Source organism: Trachemys scripta, chromosome 9 (genome assembly GCF_013100865.1).
Source record: "Trachemys scripta elegans isolate TJP31775 chromosome 9, CAS_Tse_1.0, whole genome shotgun sequence".
In the NCBI taxonomy this organism is placed as follows: domain Eukaryota; kingdom Metazoa; phylum Chordata; order Testudines; family Emydidae; genus Trachemys; species Trachemys scripta.
The window spans coordinates 25,820,827-25,841,901 of NC_048306.1; the positions used below are offsets into that span (position 1 = coordinate 25,820,827).

The 21,075-nt window shown below is 45.3% G+C and overlaps 1 protein-coding gene across 1 annotated transcript in view; it reads left to right on the plus strand.

Moving 5' to 3' along the window:
- The window catches only part of EDA (ectodysplasin A), a 99,422-nt gene extending 84,549 nt beyond the window's left edge, over positions 1–14,873 (plus strand). The window contains exons 4-8 of the mRNA XM_034781779.1: positions 1,100–1,279; positions 3,191–3,225; positions 3,833–3,884; positions 9,204–9,325; positions 11,637–14,873. Coding sequence (XP_034637670.1) covers positions 1,100–1,279; positions 3,191–3,225; positions 3,833–3,884; positions 9,204–9,325; positions 11,637–11,888 — 641 coding nt within the window. The 3' untranslated portion in view covers positions 11,889–14,873. The remainder of the gene's footprint in view (positions 1–1,099; positions 1,280–3,190; positions 3,226–3,832; positions 3,885–9,203; positions 9,326–11,636) is intronic.
- The last annotated feature ends 6,202 nt before the right edge of the window (positions 14,874–21,075 follow it).

A 21,075-nucleotide genomic window follows, 5' to 3' on the forward strand; every position in this document is an offset into this window, starting at 1 on the left:
CCCCGGCCGCCCGGCGCACCGCCGGTCCCCACCGGCCCGGCCGCCCGGCACCGCCGGCCCCGGGCCAGCCCCTGGCCCAGGATTTTCCCGGACATGTTCGGCTTTTTGGGATTTCCCCCCGGACGGGGATTTGAGTCCCAAAAAGCCGGACATGTCCGGGAAAATCCGGACGTATGGTAACCCTAATTAGCAGGCATCAGGAGAAGGCTGTTATTATGGGGGGAAGTGGCCCACTTAGGTTCAGGGAGTGCTTGGAGAGCCCAGAAAGTGCTCTCTGTTCTCTTATCCCTAAATGATCAAAGGAGCTTCTTCTCCATGCAGTGCCCCCAGACTGTGGATGGGCTATTTGGACCATGTTCTTCAAGGAAGTATTTTGAAGCCTATATATTTTTTCCAAATGTACCCTAGTCAACCAGCCTGCCTTTCCAGAGCAAAACTGCAAATCTAGAGCACCCAAATTTTATGCTCAGTGCATGTCCCACATATGAACACAATATAACAGGATTTCCAAGCAGGCAGATGAACTGGATCTTTATGATCGAAGGTTCAGCTCCATGTTTGTCTGAGGATTCTTGCTCCAGGACAATAGATTCCCTCTCTCCTCTTCAGTCTAGATTACAGAACAGCCTTGTAGAATGTTTAGTCCTAATTAAAAATATTTATATACATCTCAAGGAATTTGTCCGATAAGGGACCTGCTTCCTTCATGTTCAATTTCTCTCTTCATATTGTAAGCCCTGCTGAACCCACCTTCTTCTACCCAACAAGGGCTAGTGCAATCACCTGATGAAAAGGCCAACCATTGATCACTATCTGTCATCTGATCCAGATTGTCTCACACAATAACATCACATTCTGGGCTGAATCACAAAATCTGAGCTAGCTGTTTGATCATGCTTTTAGCTTCTCTCTCACCAGCTCCAACATGGCTGACTGCTGGAATAGAATGTGAGAACATGATCCTGGGTCTTCCTTTTTCTCACTCACTAGGAAGCTACCTGCTGTTCTCTTATGGGAGAGTACAGGGAAGCCAACTCAGAGCTTTTTAGTGCCACGCTCAGTAGGCAGAGGGCCTAACACACTATCTTGTGTTTTTCAGGTAAAAAGGCTGGTCCTCCAGGACCCAATGGTCCTCAAGGGCCACCAGGACCTCCTGGACCCCAGGGCCCCCCAGGAATCCCAGGGATCCCTGGAATTCCAGGCACAACTGTAATGGGACCTCCTGGTCCTCCTGGTCCTCCTGGCCCCCAGGGACCACCTGGGCTTCAGGGCCCTTCAGGTAGGTGTTTATTTAAATCCTAATTGGACAGATGCTTTGCAGACCACAGTAATGAGGGGAAATACCATGGTGATGGGAGTGGCATAAAAACTGAATAGAACCTGCCCAGAGACCTCTCCTTCAGTTCTAACCTGAGGCAGTGGGGCTGCACTGTTATTATAACAGTATTAGAAGGTTCATTTTCTAAGTGCCATGTACAGTCTCTCATCAGGATGCAGACACTAGTACTCCAAACTAGAACTGGAGAGGGAGAAAAAAGAGGTTAAAAACCCTCTTTGTCCTTACCAGCTCAGCAGGACAGCTTGGAGATGGGCTACTATGTCTGCCCCAGCTAGCCTAACTAGTGCTGCTCCACTAACTAGTACTGTGCAGTGCATAGATAAGCCTGGCCTTTCACAGACAAATAAGACCTGATCCCTGCCCCAAAGAACTTGGACTACGTTTTGACATAACACAGTGAGTGATAACAAACAATGAAGGCAAGAGGATCATGTGGTTCTTCTGGTTTGCTATAGGTTCCACACTGTTTACGTTTGTTCTATTTGCAAGAAAAAAATGCTACTTAAATGCCCCATCCATAATCATTCCACTGGGTGAGAGTAGCAGTGAACTGCCAGGAGCTAGTATCCTGACACGACCTGCTATGGGACTAGCACTATGGCTAAATAGAGCAGCCAAAGGAAACTAGATTAATATCTACATATAGCTATGTGTTATCAGTTACTTCTGTCTCTCTTTGAGAAGCAGCATTGTCTAGTGGTTGAAGCATGGGACTGAAAAACTGGGTACTGTTACTTCAATTCCCTGTAAGGTCTTAAGTCATTTCCTTTCTCTTTGCCTCAATTTCTCAATTTGTAAAATGAGTGTAACACTTGTCTACCTCACAGGGGGTGCTGAAGCTTCATTTTTGTCTGTAAAGCACTTTGCAGATTTCTAAGCATTCTCTCTGAAGTTATCAAAGTATTTGTTCCCATTAACCTCCCAGTGAGCCTGAATTTCATTGGTACTGAAGTCTACAATCAGCTGTAACTCCTATGTATGAGTTGTCAGATGGATTGGTTTGAGGCTGCCCTGCTTGTAATATTGGTCAACAAGCTAATCTGTCCTAATCCACATATCTGATGTGGTAAACTATTGGGAAGGACATGACTGGATCAGAAAAGCTGCTGTCTGAGACAATTGTTAAGTTAGTCTCAGAGTAGTCCCAGGCAGCAAGTCTGTTTGCCTCTCACATGAAAATATTTTTTCCTGCACTTCCCATTTTCACTTCACTCTCCCTATATATTGTTTTAATTCATTTTCTGAGATAACAGAACACTGAAACTTCCTTCCTGAAGACAGACAAGGTTTATTACCCTTTCCCTAATGGGGCTTTCAGACAAAACTGACTGGCTTTCAGTCTGTATACTAGGAGTGGCCAAAATGCAACTCATAGGCAACTTGCAATCCTTAGTTCTTCTACAGTGCAGTCCACAGCGACCCTTATCTTTATTAAAGAGATCTGTGTCACAAAGATAACAGGTCCCATTGTGTGGTCTGGCTGCCCAGAATGAACTGGAGCATTGCAGTATGGAACCTGTAGTCTTTGGAGGATGCACCCCCATAATCAAGATGAGGGTTGCTGCAATTCGTTCTATTTAATGAAAACAGGTTGAATAAAGTTTGGAGACTCCTGATTTGTCAGATAAAATTTCAAACCAAGAGGAAAGATGGAATGCAGCATTTCCAGTTTAGAGACCTGTTAATTGTTAAGCTCAATGTCACTCATTGTCTTTCTTCCTTCCCACTGAAGATGTGGTCCCATTAGGAAAACCACTGTTTTTTTACTCAGTAGACAGGAGATCTGCTCCATCTGATTTTGCAGAAGTTTCTCAAGTGCCATCTTTATTTTGTGGATATTATATTTTGCAGGTGCCACAGACAAAGCTGGCTCCAGGGAGACACAGGTTGGTTGATTCTGTCTTGGGGGGAAATGTCAGTTGAGTTGGCTAGATTTTTTTTATTTTTTTTAATTTTACAAGGGTACATTTTCTAAATGTCCATTTTGTGGTAACTTTCCTGAATAAATGAACATCTTGTGCTAAATGGTTGTTACACTCACATAAATACCAAAAGAAATGACCAGAATCACCTTTACCATTGGAAATGCCAGAGGAAGCACTTGATTTGCTGCTTACTGAACAGTTTGCTACCTTTTCTCACCTTCTTAAAATACCTTAAAAAAATCTCTTGTCATTGGTTTATTTTAACCCACTCCATCATTTACAAAAAGCGTTCCTGATGTACAAGGAATTTCAAATGGAAAAGGTAAAGACTGTATGAATTGTACTCTTTAAATATAAATGAATGCACTCAAATCCACATTGACACAAAGAAAATAATAATGAGTCCTCTTGCCTAGTTGTGCACAGCCAGCAATATTCTGGAGGTCTGCAATGACTACTTTGAACTTTATATCCTGATCATCAATTCCACAGAGAGAGAAATAAGGTTATTTAGTAGAATAAAGCAGTGCATCTGGATAATTTTAACTTGCTGTACTCTTATTTGCAGCCAGCTGTGGTTCATCTCCAGGGCCAAGGGTCAGCAATTCAAGTAAAGAATGGTAAGAATGACAAGAGATTGTCAACCACTAAAAGGGTCCTATCCTGCACCCTCAATTTCATAGCTGGGCTCTCTATGCAATATACTGCATCGTATGAGACACTAATTCAACTCATGGTCTTCTCAATATGGTCCTCTGTTAGTCTTACTGTCACTTAGGGAGGTTTTCTGCTGCCTCCAGCCCCATCAGTCCAACTATCTTTTATGCCTCATCCATCCTCTTCTCCACTATCCTAAAACACACAAGTCTCACCAAATAATTCTCTGTCCCAGTCCATCCTCTGCCCACTTGCTGACCTCCAAACAGATTATCTGCCTCCTCAAACCAACTTAACAATCAGTCCCCATTCTCCCCTCCACAGACTAACCAGTCCTCTTCCCCAGTCTATCTTCTGCCCTCCCTTCAGTCCTGAATGTATCCTATGCCTGCCTCCATTTTTCAGCAATCCATCCTCTGTCCACTAGCACCCTACTCCGTTCTATAGCTCCCAGTCTCATCAATACATTCTCTGTCCCTATCAATTCGCTGTTCCCTTCCCAAAGTTCCCAATCAGTGGACTTTTCTACTCTTCTAACCCCCTAGATTCCAAATCAAATCTCTACCCACACGCTTCACTTTCACCTCAGCTTCCCCAAATCTCTGACCTCCAATCTATCAAGCACTTCAGTCCAGCTCCATCTATCCTAAGTACCCACCCCTCAGCCAGTTGATCCTCCCATCCAACCAGTTGATGTTCTTTTCTTCCCCAAAACTTACTAAATCTTTTTTCATCAACTCACCTAGCAAATTGACCCTTTCTCCCTCTACTCATCTTCAGCAAATTTGACCTTGTGTTCTCCTCTGCCGGTAAAACTGATCCTGTATGTGTTGCTGTTCCCTCCAGTAATTTTGATCCTGCAGTAAAATTGAGCTTATGCTCTCTTCCCCCTCAAAACCGATCCTATGTCCCTCTCCAATTTACATGAAGGTTTCTTTTCTCTCTGCCCATAGGAGGGTCACAAGATTCATCAGATGCCTCCTTTCTCCCTGTGGTTCAACTCTTGTGGTTGTGTTGGAAGGGGAGAAATTCTGTGATAAGTGCTCCCCTGCCTCGACCCAAGCCAAATCACTGGAACACTGATCATATTTCCCATGTAGTATCCCAAGACACTCATAAGAACATAAGAATGACCGTCCTGGGTCAGATCAATGGTCCATCTAGCCCAATATCCTGTCTTCCAACAGCAGCTAGTGCCAGATGCTTCAGTGGCAGTGAACAGAACAGGGCAATTTATCGAGTGATCCATCCCCTGTCATTCAATCCCAGCTTCTAGCAATCAGAGGTTTAGGGACACCTGGACCATGGGGTTGCATCTCTGATCATCTTGGTTAATAGCCATTGATGAACCTGTCATCCATGAATTTATCTAAGTCTGTTTTGAATCCAGTTACACTTTTGGCCTTCACAACATCCCATGGCAATAAATTCCACAGGTTGACTGTGCATTGTGTAAAGAAATACTTCCTTTTGTTTGTTTTAATCCTGCTGCCTATTAATTTCATTGGGTGACCCAAGTTCTTGTGTTATGAGAAGAAGTAAATAACACTTCCTTATTTACTTTCTCCACACCAGTCACGATTTTATAGACCTCTATCATATCCCCGCTCAGTCATTTCTTTTCCAGGATGATTAGTCCCAGTCATTTTAATCTATTCCATACCCCTAATCATTTTTGTTGCCTTTCTCTGTACTTTTTCCAATTCTAATATCTCTTTTGAGATGGGGTAACTAGAACTACATGCAGTATTCAAGGCATGAGTTTACCATGGATTTATAAACTGGCATTATGAAATTTTCTGTTTCCCTCTTTCCTAATGGTTCCTGAAATTCTGTTAGGTTTTTTGACTGCTGATGCACATTGAGTAGATGTTTTCAGAGAGCTATCCTCAGTGACTCCAAGATCTCTTTCTTGAGTGGTAACAGCTAATTTAGACCCCATCATTTTCTGTGTATAGTTGGGATTATGTTTTCCGGTGTGCATAACTTTGCATTTATCAACATTGAATTTTATCTGCCATTTTGTTGCCCAGTTACCCAGTTTTGTAAGATCCCTTTGTAACTCTTTGAAGTCTGCTTTGAACTTAACTATCTTGCGTAATTTTGTATCTGCAAATTTTGCCACCTCACTGTTTACCCCTTTTTCCAGCTCATCTATGAATGTGTTGTACAGCACTGGTCCCAGTACAGATCTTTGGGAGTCCCAGCTATTTACCTCTCTCCACTGTGAAAACTGAACGTTTAATCCTATGTTCTGTTTTCTGTCTGTTAACCTGTTACTGATCCATCAGAGGACCTTCCCTCTTCTCCCATGACTCCTTACTTGGCTTAAGAGCCTTTGGTGAGGGACCTTGTCAAAGGCTTTCTGAAAGTCCAGGCACACTATATCCACTGGATCTCCCTTGTCCACATGTTTGTTGACACCATCAAAGAATTCTGTTGATCAATGAGGCATGATTTCCCAAAGGCTGTGTTGTTGACTCTTCCCCCAACAAATCGTGTTTATCCATGTGCCTGGTAGCTCAGTGGTTTGAGCATTGGCCTGTTAAACTCAGGATTGTGAGTTCAATCCTTGAGGAGGCCATTTAGGGATCTGGGGCAAAAATTTGTCTGGGGATTGGTCCTGCTTTGAGCAGGGGGTTGGACTAGCTGAGGTCCCTTCCAACCCTAATATTCTATAATTCTGTTCTTTATTGTAGTTTAAACTATTGTAGTTTAAACTACAGTTTACCTGGTACTAAAGTTAGACTTACTGGCCTGCAATTGCCAGGATCACCTTTGGAGCCTTTTTTAAAAAATCAGCATCTGCCAGTCATCTCGTACAGAGGTTGATTTAAGCAAGGCCAACTGAGGACACACAGAGTAGCTACAGCTCCGCATGCTCTCCATTCACACATAGGAGGCTGCTGTAGAGTGCTCTGAGGGCTGCATGGGAGGTAGTGAGGAGGGAGAGGGGAAGTGGGTGCCCCTTACTGCCTCTTAGCTAATATAGGTAGAGCTGACAGCAATGTTTATAGTTAAGGCTGCTCCATACTATCCATTGAAAGAGTGTATTTTCATTTCTTTATAACATTGCCAGACTTTAACCATTGGTGCTAAAGTTCTCATGCCAAGTGTCTATCTCAGGCTGAACTTTTTCTGAAGTTTCAGAGAAATGTTACAGCTATTTCTGATAATTATATTAGGGGAGAACACATTGTTTTGCATGTGGTGGTTGGTTTTTTTTTAATGTTTGCAACTTTCATTGAGAGGTTCCTGCTTTCAAGCAGGGACTTGAAATATGGCAAGTGGGTCACCCACAGGTCAAGAGAGATCCCCTTTGGTGCATCCAAATTTCACCAAATTATAAGCCTTTGAAAATTACTGTTTGTACATTCTCAGTAGAAGTATGCACATTTGGCAGTAAAATGCTCTGAACATTCCATCTGTACTGAGCATGCTCCATCACCACAGAGCTCCATGGCAACCACAGTGAGCATGCTCCATTCCCATAGAACTTATTAATAGGAATTACCCTGCAATTGTTCCTCCCAGCTTCTGGAGGCTAATGTGCCTGGCACCAAAAGTGAGAGCAAAGTAGATTCACTCCTGCATTCTCAGAGGTTCCCCCACTGCCACCCAGCAGCCTTGAGGAGAAGGAAGGAAACACTGCCTTGAATGTAGACAGGAGAAGAAGGGAAAGGCAGGTTTGGTGGGGAAGGGATAGGAGCAGAGAGAGACTGGGACAAAAGAATTAGGCATGGGAGAACTGGGTAGAACCGTCTATAACCACTAGAGCACATTCCCCCACAGAACCTGTAAGTTGAAACAGTATTCGTGGATCCCAACAGTCCCCTGCTGTCAGCAAATAGCTGTGAAAAGAACCAGCAAAGTGTGTGTCTCATCCCCATCTAGTGGCTGGCTCATATAGAGGATAACAGTCTACTACTGCTACCAATTACTCCATTAGGTCTAGTGGTAGAGGTCTGTGTTATAGTTCTAAAGGTTCCAGCCTCATTAAAGACTCAAGTGTTAGACAGTATAGTACCACATCATGAAATTCTTGTTTTTATTTTGATTTTTTTTTTAATCTAGAAAATTACATACAAAGAAACCATGTTAAAAGAATGTTAAGGTTGCAAAGTCAAGCATTCAAAAGTTAGGAAATGACAGAATCGAGGTTGCCCATGCAAACTTAATTTGACCCCCTTGTGCATATGCATTTATGAGACAGCCTTTAGTTACAGGATCGCATACTATTCTTCCCACATGACCTCACTTCATTCATGCATAGGATGTACCTCCTCTGGGGATGAATCAGGGTTGTGTAATGAATTAGGCTGTTATCTATAGGACTTTGCCTCATTTGTTGAAGAAGTTAGAAATTCTGCAGGAAATGAGGCAGGAGATTGCAGAAAGAAAAAAGATGGTCTCATGGTAAAGGCAATTGAATGCTGCCCTGGAGAATAGAATTCTACCTGTCTCCGCCACAGAGTTCCTATGTGATGTTAAGTAAGTCACTTATACCAAACTTCTCACAGGAGGCCACTAATTATATGTTCCTTTATTCTCCAGGTGCCCAACATGAGACACCTGGAGCCTGAGTTACAGAAGTGCAGAATTCTCAGAACTGCAGTTGAAGTCAATGGGAGTTGTTCTTTGAATACATAAAGTGCTATGTAAATGTGAAGTACGCTGAAAAATCAGGCCTTAGATGTCTCAAGTTGGGCACCCAAAATTAGTGGACATTTGACAATTTTGGCCTTATTCTGTGCCTCAGTTTCCTACCTTTAAAATGGGGATAATAATAGTACCTCTCCTCATAGGAGTGTTGTCAGAATAAATTAATTAATGTCTGTGAAGCACCCAGATTATGGTGAGCGTTCCACAGACACACCCAGGAGGAAATAATCATTCTGTATTCAGTCCAAACTATTAATGATGTTTAGTAAATGAGGCCTAGGGCCAAATACTGAATGCTGAAAAGAAATATTGAATATCTACTATTCAGTGAGCACCATCCACCTGTTACACTGAATGAGGCAGGATGCTTGTGCAAGAAATAGTATAACATGAAATTAAAGACAGTATCATAAGGCTTTCACAGAAGGGGGCTGAATTAATCTACTGGCATTCTTAATTTTGGCATTTCCTAACTTTGAGTGCTTGACTTCGCAACTTTAGTATTCTTTTATTTTATATGTAAGATATCTGTAATCTGTAGTTGTGTTTGTATTGCTACTGCGCTTTTCATTCTGACGGGTACTGAGTGACTGCCATTTTCTCATACTGAGATCTTTCAGGTGGAGTGCTCAATGACTGGTCTCGCATCATTATGAACCCCAAGGTGTTTAAGCTGCATGCACGCAGTGGGGAGCTGGAGGTACTGGTGGACGGCACATACTTCATCTATAGTCAGGTAGAAGTGAGTACGGTCCTAGGCCTAACTCCTATTCCTGTATTCAAAATGCAAAGCCTTGCATGAACCACAAGGGGGCTCCAGAGAGCCAGCAAAGGCCAGGAACTTGTATGTGCTCTGAACCATTTCATGTTGTAGGATGTGAGTAGAGGAGGAAGATGTAAAATCTTTGGGAGTGCAAGGTCATGTATTATACCATAATACAAGCTACAAGGGATTAGTTACTGAGCATACATGCAGACTCAATACAAAATTCCATGTGCCATAAATCCTGCTGTTTTTTTCTCCATACATTCTATTGTGCAGTTACTCACATCCCAAGTCAGTACTGAACAACAAGCCCAGAAGGAAGCTAGAGGTCACTTTGCTGCTGGAGGTGCTGTCTTTTAAGGGATATATAAAACCAAAGTCCTGACTACTTATGATAATTTAAGATCCCATGTCACTGTTTATAAATGTAGGACTGTTAGCCCTGCTGTCCTGGCCAAATTCCAAGTTAGGTAATTCCATTCCGCCTCCCAATTTCCTCCTGTGGTTTTAAATGGATACAATACTCTTCCAAAATCATTGTGTAGCATGGCTGTGTGCTGTAAAACTGCTGCTGCAGTTCACTCCAGAGATGAGTGCAGTGTATGTATGTATGTAGTCTGTAAAGGGCTTTGGCATCCACCAGGATGCAAAGTGCTGTGTAAATAGAGGCTGATGATGATTATGATTATACAGCACACTTCTTAACATGGCATCTCCCAGAGAACTGTTTCCTCCACCCAAGTGTTATTCAGGAGAAGGATTGTTTAATTGGGATGTCTCAATATTCTGATAACCCATATCCTGGAGCTTCTGAACTCCACAGGAAATGAGGCAGCTGCAGAGCTTCTAAACTCCATCCCAGTCCCTCCATAGGGTCTGCATTGACCTCTGCAGAGAACAGCTATATAGATACTGGAACAGATTTTAGAATCTCTGCAACTGGCAAAAGGGCTTCCATGAGGCTCCATAATTAAAATAGCGTTACTCCAGACTTATGGTATCAACTGCATCTTCTTATGACTTGTCTGTCTGCAAGTAACAGTTTCAAGGCAGGCAATGCAGACTCCATACATCAATGAGTTAATCTTAGAGTCTCTTCCATGGAGCTGTGCACCAATATATAGGTGGCAAATTGGAGTAAAATTGTTCCCTTAAACTCACACTGACAATTGCTGGCAACAGCATTTCAGCACTGAAGACTTTGTCCTGTGAAAAAGTAGAGCTAACTTTTTTCTTTGTTTGGGGCAATATGCTAGCAGTGAGGTGGAGATGAGCTTCAATTGGGCAGTTTCTGTGCAGTGATGGGATTTCCTTTCAGCTGTACATCAGCAGGATGGGATACAACTCAGTGAAAGTCCACAGACTATGGAAAACTAACAAATACCCATTGCCTCCAGGATTACTGGCTTCTCCTCATCAGATGGATGAGTCCTGCCATTGTCCTCTGAGATCACCACTCCCCATACAGACTTCTACCATACATCCTTCAGTTCTTCAGTATCAATGTTTTAAAGGGAGTGGAACAGCTTTTGCAGGAAAATAAAAATAAAACAAGGTTAAAACTGAAATGTCCTGAATCAACCCAGAATTGCTGGGTGGACTTAAAAATAGCAGGTCTATTAATATTATACATTCAATCCAAGTATTTGAAGATCATTTCCCCTTTCATTTACCTGCCCAGGCCTGAGCTTAAGAGTCTGTGTGTCCCCTATAATAGCAGATGACTTTGAAAGCACCTCAGATAGTTCATCCTAGAGCATTATTAATGGCAGGTTATAGGGGGCTCTGGGATCCTGAAAACTAGACTTGGCAGATAGGTCAAGGAGGACCTGAGCTTAAAATAGGCTCTTTTAAAAGGAGAAGCTATTTGTAATGGTTAAGTCTGGTTGTAGTTTTCTGTTAGTGGCATATTTTAAATATATTTTATTTTACAGCAGCACTTGAGTTCCCTTTTTAATAAAGAGAAAGCTGTGCTGGTCCCTGTCAGGATTCTCACCTAGATCTTTGCTTCTGTGGGGTTTGCCTCCATTCACAAATACTTGAATGCTTGCTCACCCTCATGTTTGTGTTAGTAGGAGATGCATATAAAAGTCTTGTATGTGTTGCTTGCTCAGAGTGAGCCAGCCCACTGTAGATGTAGGTATAGAGGGACTATGGAAGTGATCCGTGTTTAATTGAGGAAAGGTGCACGTGCATGAACACATTTGCAGCAAGAAGTGGGTGGTTTCCTGGTGCACAAACACACCTCTGCCTCTCCATAACACCATTTCTTCCTCCTGCTTCATAGGTGTACTACATAAACTTCACAGATTTTGCCAGCTATGAGGTGGTGGTGGATGAAAAGCCATTCCTACAGTGCACCCGGAGTATTGAGACGGGCAAGACCAACTTCAACACCTGTTACACAGCTGGGGTCTGCCTCCTCAAAGCCAGGCAGAAGATTGCAGTGAAAATGGTCCATGCTGACATCTCCATCAACATGAGCAAGCACACAACTTTCTTTGGGGCCATACGGCTAGGAGACGCACCAACATCTTAGATGAACTTGGCATATACATGGAGTCTCCCAGAACTGCACAGTGCTGCTTTTCATAAGAATATGAGGGGGTTCTATAATCCAGCCACAAAGAAAACTGATCCAGAGCTATTTATTTCTTTATGTGGATACAGGAAGAGTAAGGTCACCTGTGATTTGCATGGAGACTTGTATTGGAAAGGCAGTTGAGAAAGCATTGTGAGGAAGAAAGGCTAGCATGTCCTTTCTTGCCTCAGTGTTTCAAGTATTACTGCACTGATATTCTGCTCTGTGGTCCTCACCAGAGATTTGTGGTGAGAATGATATGGGTTTCCTGCTTTTATGTTGCACTAGCTATAGCATCCATGGCAGTGGCAGAAGGCAAGAAAAGACAGACTTTCTGATGAGTTGTTCTCTCTAGGCATTCATGCACTGCTGCCTTTGCACACTGAGGGCAAGAAACCTGTGGGGTTTCTCCACCTACGAGGGAGAATTCTATTTTAGGGCAATGGCGTTGCAGTGTGAAAGGTGAGAATGAGCCCTAGTCAGTGGTGTTCATCCTCTGGATTGTAAGAATAAGTAGGTTGAGTACTTCTGTACCAGGCTTGGAAGCAGGCTGCAAATGTAATGAGCATTTGATGAGCATTAAAACATAGTCACAAAATAAAATGATACCACATAAAAAACTCTCTCAGCATTTTGCAAGCCCAGCATTGAGATGCTCTAGGCAGCAATGACCACAAGATGTTTCAGTGCCACTGGTACTTTTAAGCTCCGGCCACGTGCCCAGAGGTTTAAGTTGCTCTAATGGGCACTTCCTGGAAGTGGTGGTGTTGCAATAGCAACTTGTGATTTTACAAAACTAACATGTTGCATATGAGGAAATATTTACATAGGCTTCATAGTGCAGCATGCTGCAAACACGGATACACACATACACACACACACACACACACACACATACACTCACTCTCTGCAGCATCCACTGAAATGGGTATTTTTACGATTAACATATACAAGCAAACAGAAATCTTTTCTGTGTTATTGGCAATTATGTGCTGGGTTTTAGGTGCTTTATTCTTTTTCTATACTAGTGAAGAATCTTTCATTTCTTGTCTGCCCTTCTCTATCAGAAAGACAGTTAATCACCACTTATTACACTATTTTCCAGCACGACCTGTACTGAAAACTTTGGTCCAATGCATACACACCCTTCCCACTTCTCTTTTCTCTGGACTCGACTGATTCTATTCCCAATGTGCCTTTTAGGCATTAATGGAAAAATTAGAAGACTGTGTTTCTTCAGGCTTTCTGAGCAGCTCTTTCCTACTATTTCCATTTGACTGGTGAGATCTAAATCTAAGAGCTGTACTTGAAGTCGGGAAGGGGAAAGGGCTTTATTCACTCCTTTGTATCATACCCTTTTAAAAAAAATAAACTGGCCATCTTTGAACAGAGCTTTCCCCCAAAATACAGATTATATATGGGAGGGTGATAGCTCAGTCAATATATTAAAAGAAAAATGAATTTCTGGAGATTGGAAGAAAATCCTAAACAGACAGCCTGGTGCTACCTTCCTCTTTACCAATGAGGGCTACTTGACAGTGATAACCTATTGGCATTTGAAAATGACCCTCTATCAGCACCACAAAGGCAGTAATTGGATTGGCCAACTAAGGTTCCAACCTATACTCTTCAGCCCAGAGTACCCTTAGCTTCACTGTTCTTCCCCATTCATAATGAGCGATGTCAATGTGTAAGGAGAAAAGCACCTTCCAAAGACTGCCATTCCTATGAGAGAAATGCATCATAGGGGGAACTAGCCTTTGAGTTCAGGCCTCACTACTCATTGGAGGGGTATAGTTATGCCATAAGTGCATGACAAATTCCCTATTACTCTTTTCTTCATATGATCTGCCTCCTTTCCAGCCTCAACATGTTGGATTAGCATGAGCATTAGGACATTTAACTAGTTTTCAGCAGTTTGTTTCCCTCAGAATCAATTGGAAAGACATATTTTTCTGATAACAATGAAGTTGGGAAATGTGTGTGATGGGAACTTCTGTTAACCAACTCATTAACAAGTATATTTTCGAATACAGTCTACTTAAACGACAAGACTAGGGACAAGCAAAAGTAGTGAAATGACAGGGAAGAGCATGATGGAGTTAGTTCTGCTCTTGTGTCCCATTCTGCTAGGCCCCAGGATTCCCAGTTGAATGATAAGGCTTCCACTAAGCAGCAATATTCCATCTGTGCAAAGGCAGAACACTCACTGTGGGAGCACCATGTATCTCTGTCTAGCCCTCCTCCTGGCATGTACATAGAACAGCAATGAAGGACTCCGGAAGGAACAGAATAGCGCCTTCCTCATCAGCTTTAATTTCTTGTATGTTCAGTTAGTGGAATGCACCTTTTCTGATTTTGCATTACACCAAATGGTGAATTCAGTATAACTTGAGTTCCACAGCATCGAGCACAGGAGACTGGGGAGCACATGACCTGAAGAACTCTGATAGTATGTTAGGGCCATATTCATCACTGGCATAAGTGAATATAACTACGAGAGAGTGAATTGAGCCATAAAGAACCTTTTTATAAATGAAAACCCAATGGCTTCTCTAGCAGCAAAATCTCATTACTGGAGTATTAGACTACATTATTAAAATGACGAACTTATTGCAAGTTCACCTAGGTCCGGGTGGGCAAACTACGGCCCGGCCTGTGAGCCATTTTAAACCGGTCCGCGAGCTGCTGCTAGGGAGCCAAGTCAGGATGGGACCACGCGGCTCGGCCCCTCTCTGGCACTCCAGCCGGGGCGGCAGGTCGAGGGCCACACCATGCAGCTCGGCCCTACTCCGGCTCTCCAGCTGAGGCACCGGGTCGGGGGCCGCACCATGCAGCTCCTGGAAGCCGCGGCATGGCCCTGCTCTGAGGGTCAGGGGCCGCTCCACACCTAGGAGCCAGAGAAGGGACATGTCACTGCTTCTGGGAGCCGCTCGGAGCCTGCACCCCAAGCCTCTCCCCACGCCCCAACCTCTTGCCCCAGGCCTGATCCCCCTCCCGCTCTCCAAATCCCTTGATCCCAGCACGGAGCACCCTTCTGCACCCCAAACCTCTCATCCCCAGCCCCACCGCAGAGCCTGCACCCCCAGCCGGAACCTGACCCCTTCCTGCACCCCTGCCCCAGCCCTGATCCCTCTCCAAATCTCTTGGTCCCAGCCCAGAGCACCCTCCTACACCCCAAACTCATCCCTAGCCCCACCCCAGAATCTGCACCCCCAACCAGAGTCATTTCCTCCCACACCCCAGCCCCAATTTGGTGAGCATTCATGGCCCGCCATATAATTTCTATTCCCCAATGTGGCACACAAGCCAAAAAGTTTGTCCACCCCGACCTAGGTTATAGCATGGATTCTTTCTGAGACATCTCAGGGCCCCTGTTTAATTTTCTGATGGTGCAAAGAAAGGAGTTGAGCAGAAGAGGTGTGAGACCAGATTGTAGTCAGCAGGGCGAAAAGAGGCACTGTGAGAGAGTTTAACGAGATACTAGGGAAAATAGGGGCTTGCTTCAGTCATCCACTGTGATGTCTTCTGACAGGCGTCAGTTGCTAATCAGGTTGAGAAAAGTGAGTTCTTCGTTAATGGACAAATGTCGAGCATATCGGGAATTCTGGTGTGTAGTGCTGTGCTCTGCAAATGCAGCCCCTGCTGCCTTCCTGTTTGTGTCTCAGCCTTTTCCCTTTGAGTGGCAATCTACTTCCTCCGCCCTTACCAGTGAGCCTTAACTGTCATTTTATTGCTAGCTGGACCCCAGTTGCAGAAAAGTAGCAAATGGTTACTGATTTATAATATACAATTGTAAACTTCCAAAACTCTTTCTGTGGAGACAATTTTTAGAGAAACTGGAAAAGCTGCTACAGTCAGGCCATTGTTAAAAGAAGCTAATATCTGCAGTAGATGCCTTTAGTTGTGAGCTGATTACCAGAGAATGATTGACCTGCTGCCTTTGCTATCCCCAAGTGCCTTTCTTACACAGATAAGCAGGTTGCCTTTTTAACCTATTGAGGTCTCAAATAGCCCTGCTCCTACTGACAGTCATGCCTGGTCATCACTAGACTGCGATGTTCCTCTTAAAGAACACTAGAAATTAAAATGCTTTGCTGGAAGAGTGCCAGCATTTGTGTTTAGAAAAGCATTCTGAATTGAACAAATGAAGCTAGATGGTTCAATTTTTCTCACAACCATGGGGGAGCCATCACAGGTTGGGAGATCCCCCTCATCTCTGCAATTCTGCCCTTTTATCCCTCTTGGGAGAGACAGTGAAGAAGAGAATTAGTGTCAAGCTTCCAAAGCTGTCCAGCTACTTACTGGTCTTTCCAGTTTTAGTGCCCATTGCCTCCTGCCCCGAAATAGAATCCTGTTGCTATTCTCCAGCACACAGCAGCATTGCCACAAGTTTCTAGAGCAAAGAGAAGCAATTATGTATTTTATGGTAGCCTAAAGGTCACCCCACTGAATTGAGGATTTATCCACAAGTGCTGTGTTCAGGCTAGGCATCTCACTGAGGGTACATCTACACTACAGCGGGGAGTCGATTTAAGATACGCAAATTCAGCTACGTGAATAGCGTAGCTGAATTCGACGTATTACAGCCGACTTACCCCGTTGTGAGGACGGCGGCAAAATCGACTTCTGCCGCTTTTTGTCAGCGGCGCTTACTACCACCTCCGCTGGTGGAGTTAGAGCGCCGATTCGGGGATCGATTGTCGCGTCCCGACGGGACGCGATAAATCGATCCCCGAGAGGTCGATTTCTACCCGCCGATTCAGGCGGGTAGTATAGACCAGGCCTAAGATGCTTTCAAATCTGATTGGAATGCAGAAAAGCTGCAAATAAGTTTGACTGCAGGCTAAACACTACTTGCTGCATACAGAAGCTCACTCACTGTTGAAACAAATAGCAGTGTAGTACTGGTCTCATTATTCTGTGCCTCCATCTCTTCCAGCTATCTCTTCTGAGAGCAGACTGTGCCTGTTGGGAGCATTGGGAACAAAACCTTGGTGACTTGGAATAAGCAGTGCCAGCCATCTAGTTTTTGCAGGCTGAATTTGAGTCCCATTATTCAGCAAGGTCCCTCCCCCCTTTTTATTACCCCCCCATCATCCTGCAGATAAGTGTTTCTGGCTCCTGGATTGTATACTCTACCCACTTGAGTTTGCAGTAGGAAGCAATAATGTATTTTGTTGCCATTGTTGAATACCTTTACAAATGTACCCCCTACAAGATGAGGTTTGTGTGTCATTTCCTTTAATTGAGTAAACGGTTTATGAATCATTGCTTCCAGCAAACCTCCACTCGGGCTCGTTAATGAAAATATTATGGCAGAGGAGTTTTGGTCAAAGATACAGCAACTCCGAGCCCATCTTACTGTTGTGTGAGCTGCACAGTGAAACAGTGATGCTGCGCTGTGAATCAGCATCTTCATTCAAGACACTATCTGTATATAAAATATACATAATGTATATAAACTGGGATGTAAGTTTATGTAAATTGTCAGTATTTTCTTTGCAAATAAAGCTTTTTCCTGATCTGACCTAGTTCAGTCACGGCTGAAACACTTTCTTTTTTTTTCCCTTAAGAACCTTCTGTCTGATAGCAGTTTGTGTTGCCAATTCTCACAAGTTTATGATGAGTCTCCCCATATCTGGTATTTTTCTTAAAGCCCCAGCTACTGGGATTGAGATTGCGTGAGAATCACAGCTTTTATTTAAAAATGAAAGTTTCTAGTATTTATGGTTGCAGAGAAAATGTTGAAAATGTGAACTGAGTGCACCCTAAGTGCTCAGAAGATAAAAGAACCGCCCAGATTTATATTTTTAAATCTCATGACTTTTAAGCCAATCTTATCATTTTGGGGGCCTGCCCTATGATTTTTGCATTCTAGGGCTCCCTTGTGCTGCATTGTTTTAATGGTACAGAACCCTGACCTCTGCAGAATTGTTCAGTAATGGTCATTTGTCTCCTCCCTTGGATTCGTGTGGAGCCAGATGATACTATACTAAGGACTGGTTCTAGGGTCAGGCAAGCAGGCGCCTCCTTCCAGGGCACAGTACTGCTATTCTACTTGGCTTTTTGTTTTCCTCATTGCTGATTGGCTGGCCTTTTTTGCTTGCTGATTGGCCACTCAGGGCAGCAGGGCACCAAAAATGTTTTCTGCCCTGGCTGGCAAAATGGCTAGGGTAGGGTTACCATATTCAAACATTTAAAAAAGAGGACACTCCACAGGGTCCCAGTCCCGCCCCCGGCCCTGCCCCAACTCCGCCCCTTCCCCGCCCCCATTCCAACCCCTTCCCCAGAGTCCCTGCCCCAACTCTGCTCCCTCCTCTGAGCACCCCGCATTTCCCCCTCCTCCCTCCCACTCTGATCTTGGTTGGGGGTTGCTAAGTGCTTCCCTGCTCCCCACTCACCCTGAAGCCCCTGCACCCCCCTGTCCCTGCAGCCTCTATGCCCCTACCTGCCCTGCTCCTCCTCGCCCTGCAGCCTCTGCACCCCCCTGCCTGCCCTGCTCCCCTGACAGCCTCTGCCTGGCAGGGGCTTCGGCTGCTCAGCGGCGACCGGGGCAGCGCGGGTCCCTGCAACCCCGGCACATGCCGCACTCCCTGCCCCACAGCCTCCTTCCTGCCGTGTGGGGTGACGGGGCCGCAGGAAGGTTCCCCCAGTGGCCGGTGAGTCCCCGCCCATGAGGGAAGCCCGAGCCGCTGGCTGGGCCCGGCCTCCCCATGGTCCTGCGGGCTCGGCTGGGGCGCGCGGTCCGCCCGGCCTACGGGGGCAGCAGCGGCCCCTTCGCCGCCTTCTGCGGCTGCGCCCCACCCCTCCCCCACCCGAGCTCGCTACAATGTAGCCGGGCGGCTGGGCTGCACTGCGGACCCGATGGGTTGTGCTGGGGCTGGGCGGACCCTGGCTTATGCTGCCTCCCTATTTCCCCGGACATGTCCGGCTTTTTGGCAATTCCCCCCAGACGGGGATTTGAGTACCAAAAAGCCGGACATGTCCAGGGCAATCCGGACGTATGGTAACCCTAGGCTAGGGCCACTCTTGACTGTAATCGCCCCATAGAGAGTGACTAGCAAGAAGGGAGCCAGCCTGAGAGAGAAGCAGAACTGGCCCGTTACAGATGAACAGTAACTCCCTGATATATGGCCTGGGGAGCAGGATCTAGAGCGGTTCACAGCTCACACTCATGGCCCATTCCCTAAGATGAGTGTATCAGAGCTCCCTCTGCTCGAAGCCTGGACACCAGAGAGATCTCACAGTGACTGGGGAATCCCAGCCCTCAGAGATACAGGCCATCCAGCTGGGAATGGGCATTAAGTAGGCAAAAGAAGGGAATGAACTGTACCTCCATTAGCCAAAGTCCCAGGGTAGAGGCATTCTGCAAAGCCAGGAGGCTTATTTTCAGTCCAAAGTGAGATGGTTGTGCTGATGGGAGGTGCACACTCCATTCCCTGCCAGTGTGCCTTACCCCTAGGCCTGAAGAGCTCCCACTAAGTGGGAAAGGGGGACTTAGTCTCCTTGGCCTCTCTACTGAGTCTGTTAACAAGGGAGCTACTCAGGGCCAGATGTGATAGTGTGCGTTGTGATAGACACCTTCTCACTCTGAACCATGCTGGGACTCAAACTGGTGGGGGAGAGATTCCCTGTGAAGTTTCTGGGCTTTCTGCTTTGTGCTGTTTGTTTTGCAGGTGCTGTGTTACATCCTGGACCTGACGACAGGTCACCTCATTCAGAGAAGGAAGGCTGTGGTGTGAGGCAGGGAGCCTAAAGTTACCAGCTTATTCCTGTATGCAGAGCATGCTGGCCCATTACAGTACTAATGCCTGTTGCACTGCTGTTGAGTCGCCACTCTTCCCTTCTCCCCTTGACTGGACCATGTTGCTGAAACCATTAGAACAGCCAGATCCAGGATCTGGGATCAATAGCATGTCTGGCCAGGTACTGCCCAGCCACCCCAGTCTAGTTCTGTCTGAGAAACACCCAGAAGCAGTGTCAAGTCACAAGAGCAGATTCTCTGTGTATTCCCACTAATGGGATTCAGCAGCTCTGATGCTGAGCTGTACAGAAAAGCAGTTGCCCCTGGGGGGTACAGTAGCATGCTTGTATTTGGAATGGCATCACTGGCTCCATCTGTATAAGGGAGTGCACCCCCCTCCCCACCACCTCAGTTCCTTTGCTACTTCCACCAAGAACTAACGTCACTAGTTCTCTGGTCTATGAGTCTGTGCTCTTTGGATAGTCACAGCTAATTATTGTTAATTTTTGTTAGTGACCAGTTAGTGGATGTTGGCCTTGGATTATCTCCAGGATCTCAAATTCCGTATGGGTTCAAAAGATGAGCACCTTACTCAGCCATCTTCCCTGAGACAGATGCACGTATCCCATGCCCCAGGCCTGGGAGAATCACACATAGTGTCCCAGTGCACGACTTGCCATGTTGTACTCCTCAGACAAGGAGGGACAGGTAGCTCAGGCTGCAAGCATCCAAACAGACTGACCTGATACTCCTGCAGGAGGCCTGAGGTCTGCTTCTGTGCTGAGGTCTTCTCTAAAGAGGCCAGAGATGCACCTAGCCACTCCTGCCTTGGTACTTCCCTCAATATCGGGCCCGAGGTCCACCTTTCTGAAGCTAACGCTTGCAGAGGCTGAGCTTTCCATCTGGCACCATCCTTCACCACAAGCTCCATGTAGACAGTCCACACTGGCACAATGGTCTGTGACAGCACTTGAAGACTCCTTTGGTCCTGTTAGAATAGATGCTGGTCAATGCTGTAAGCAAAAGACAGGCTTCCAGATCTCCATGTGACCCTGCCCCAGAGAAAAAGGAGAAGAGGAAGCATCCAACTTGCAGAGAGAGGTTAAGGAGAAGAAAAACAGGCATCATTCTACTCCAGCACCGACACGTTTCCTTTGTGGACTCCTTTCCAGTGCTGCTGTCACCTTTGGCACATACTCCTCCTCAACTCAGGCCTCCAGTGCTGATACCATCACCACCATCAATTTCTCCTCTTGTTGGAGAACCCCCCTCAAAGCTGTTGACTACATTGCCATTGCTTGAATCCCAACAGCAGTATTTGCCTCCAACTTCAATCCAGAACATAATGGAAGAAGATGGGATCCCCTCTGAACCAGCTGTGTAAGTTCTTCTGACGCA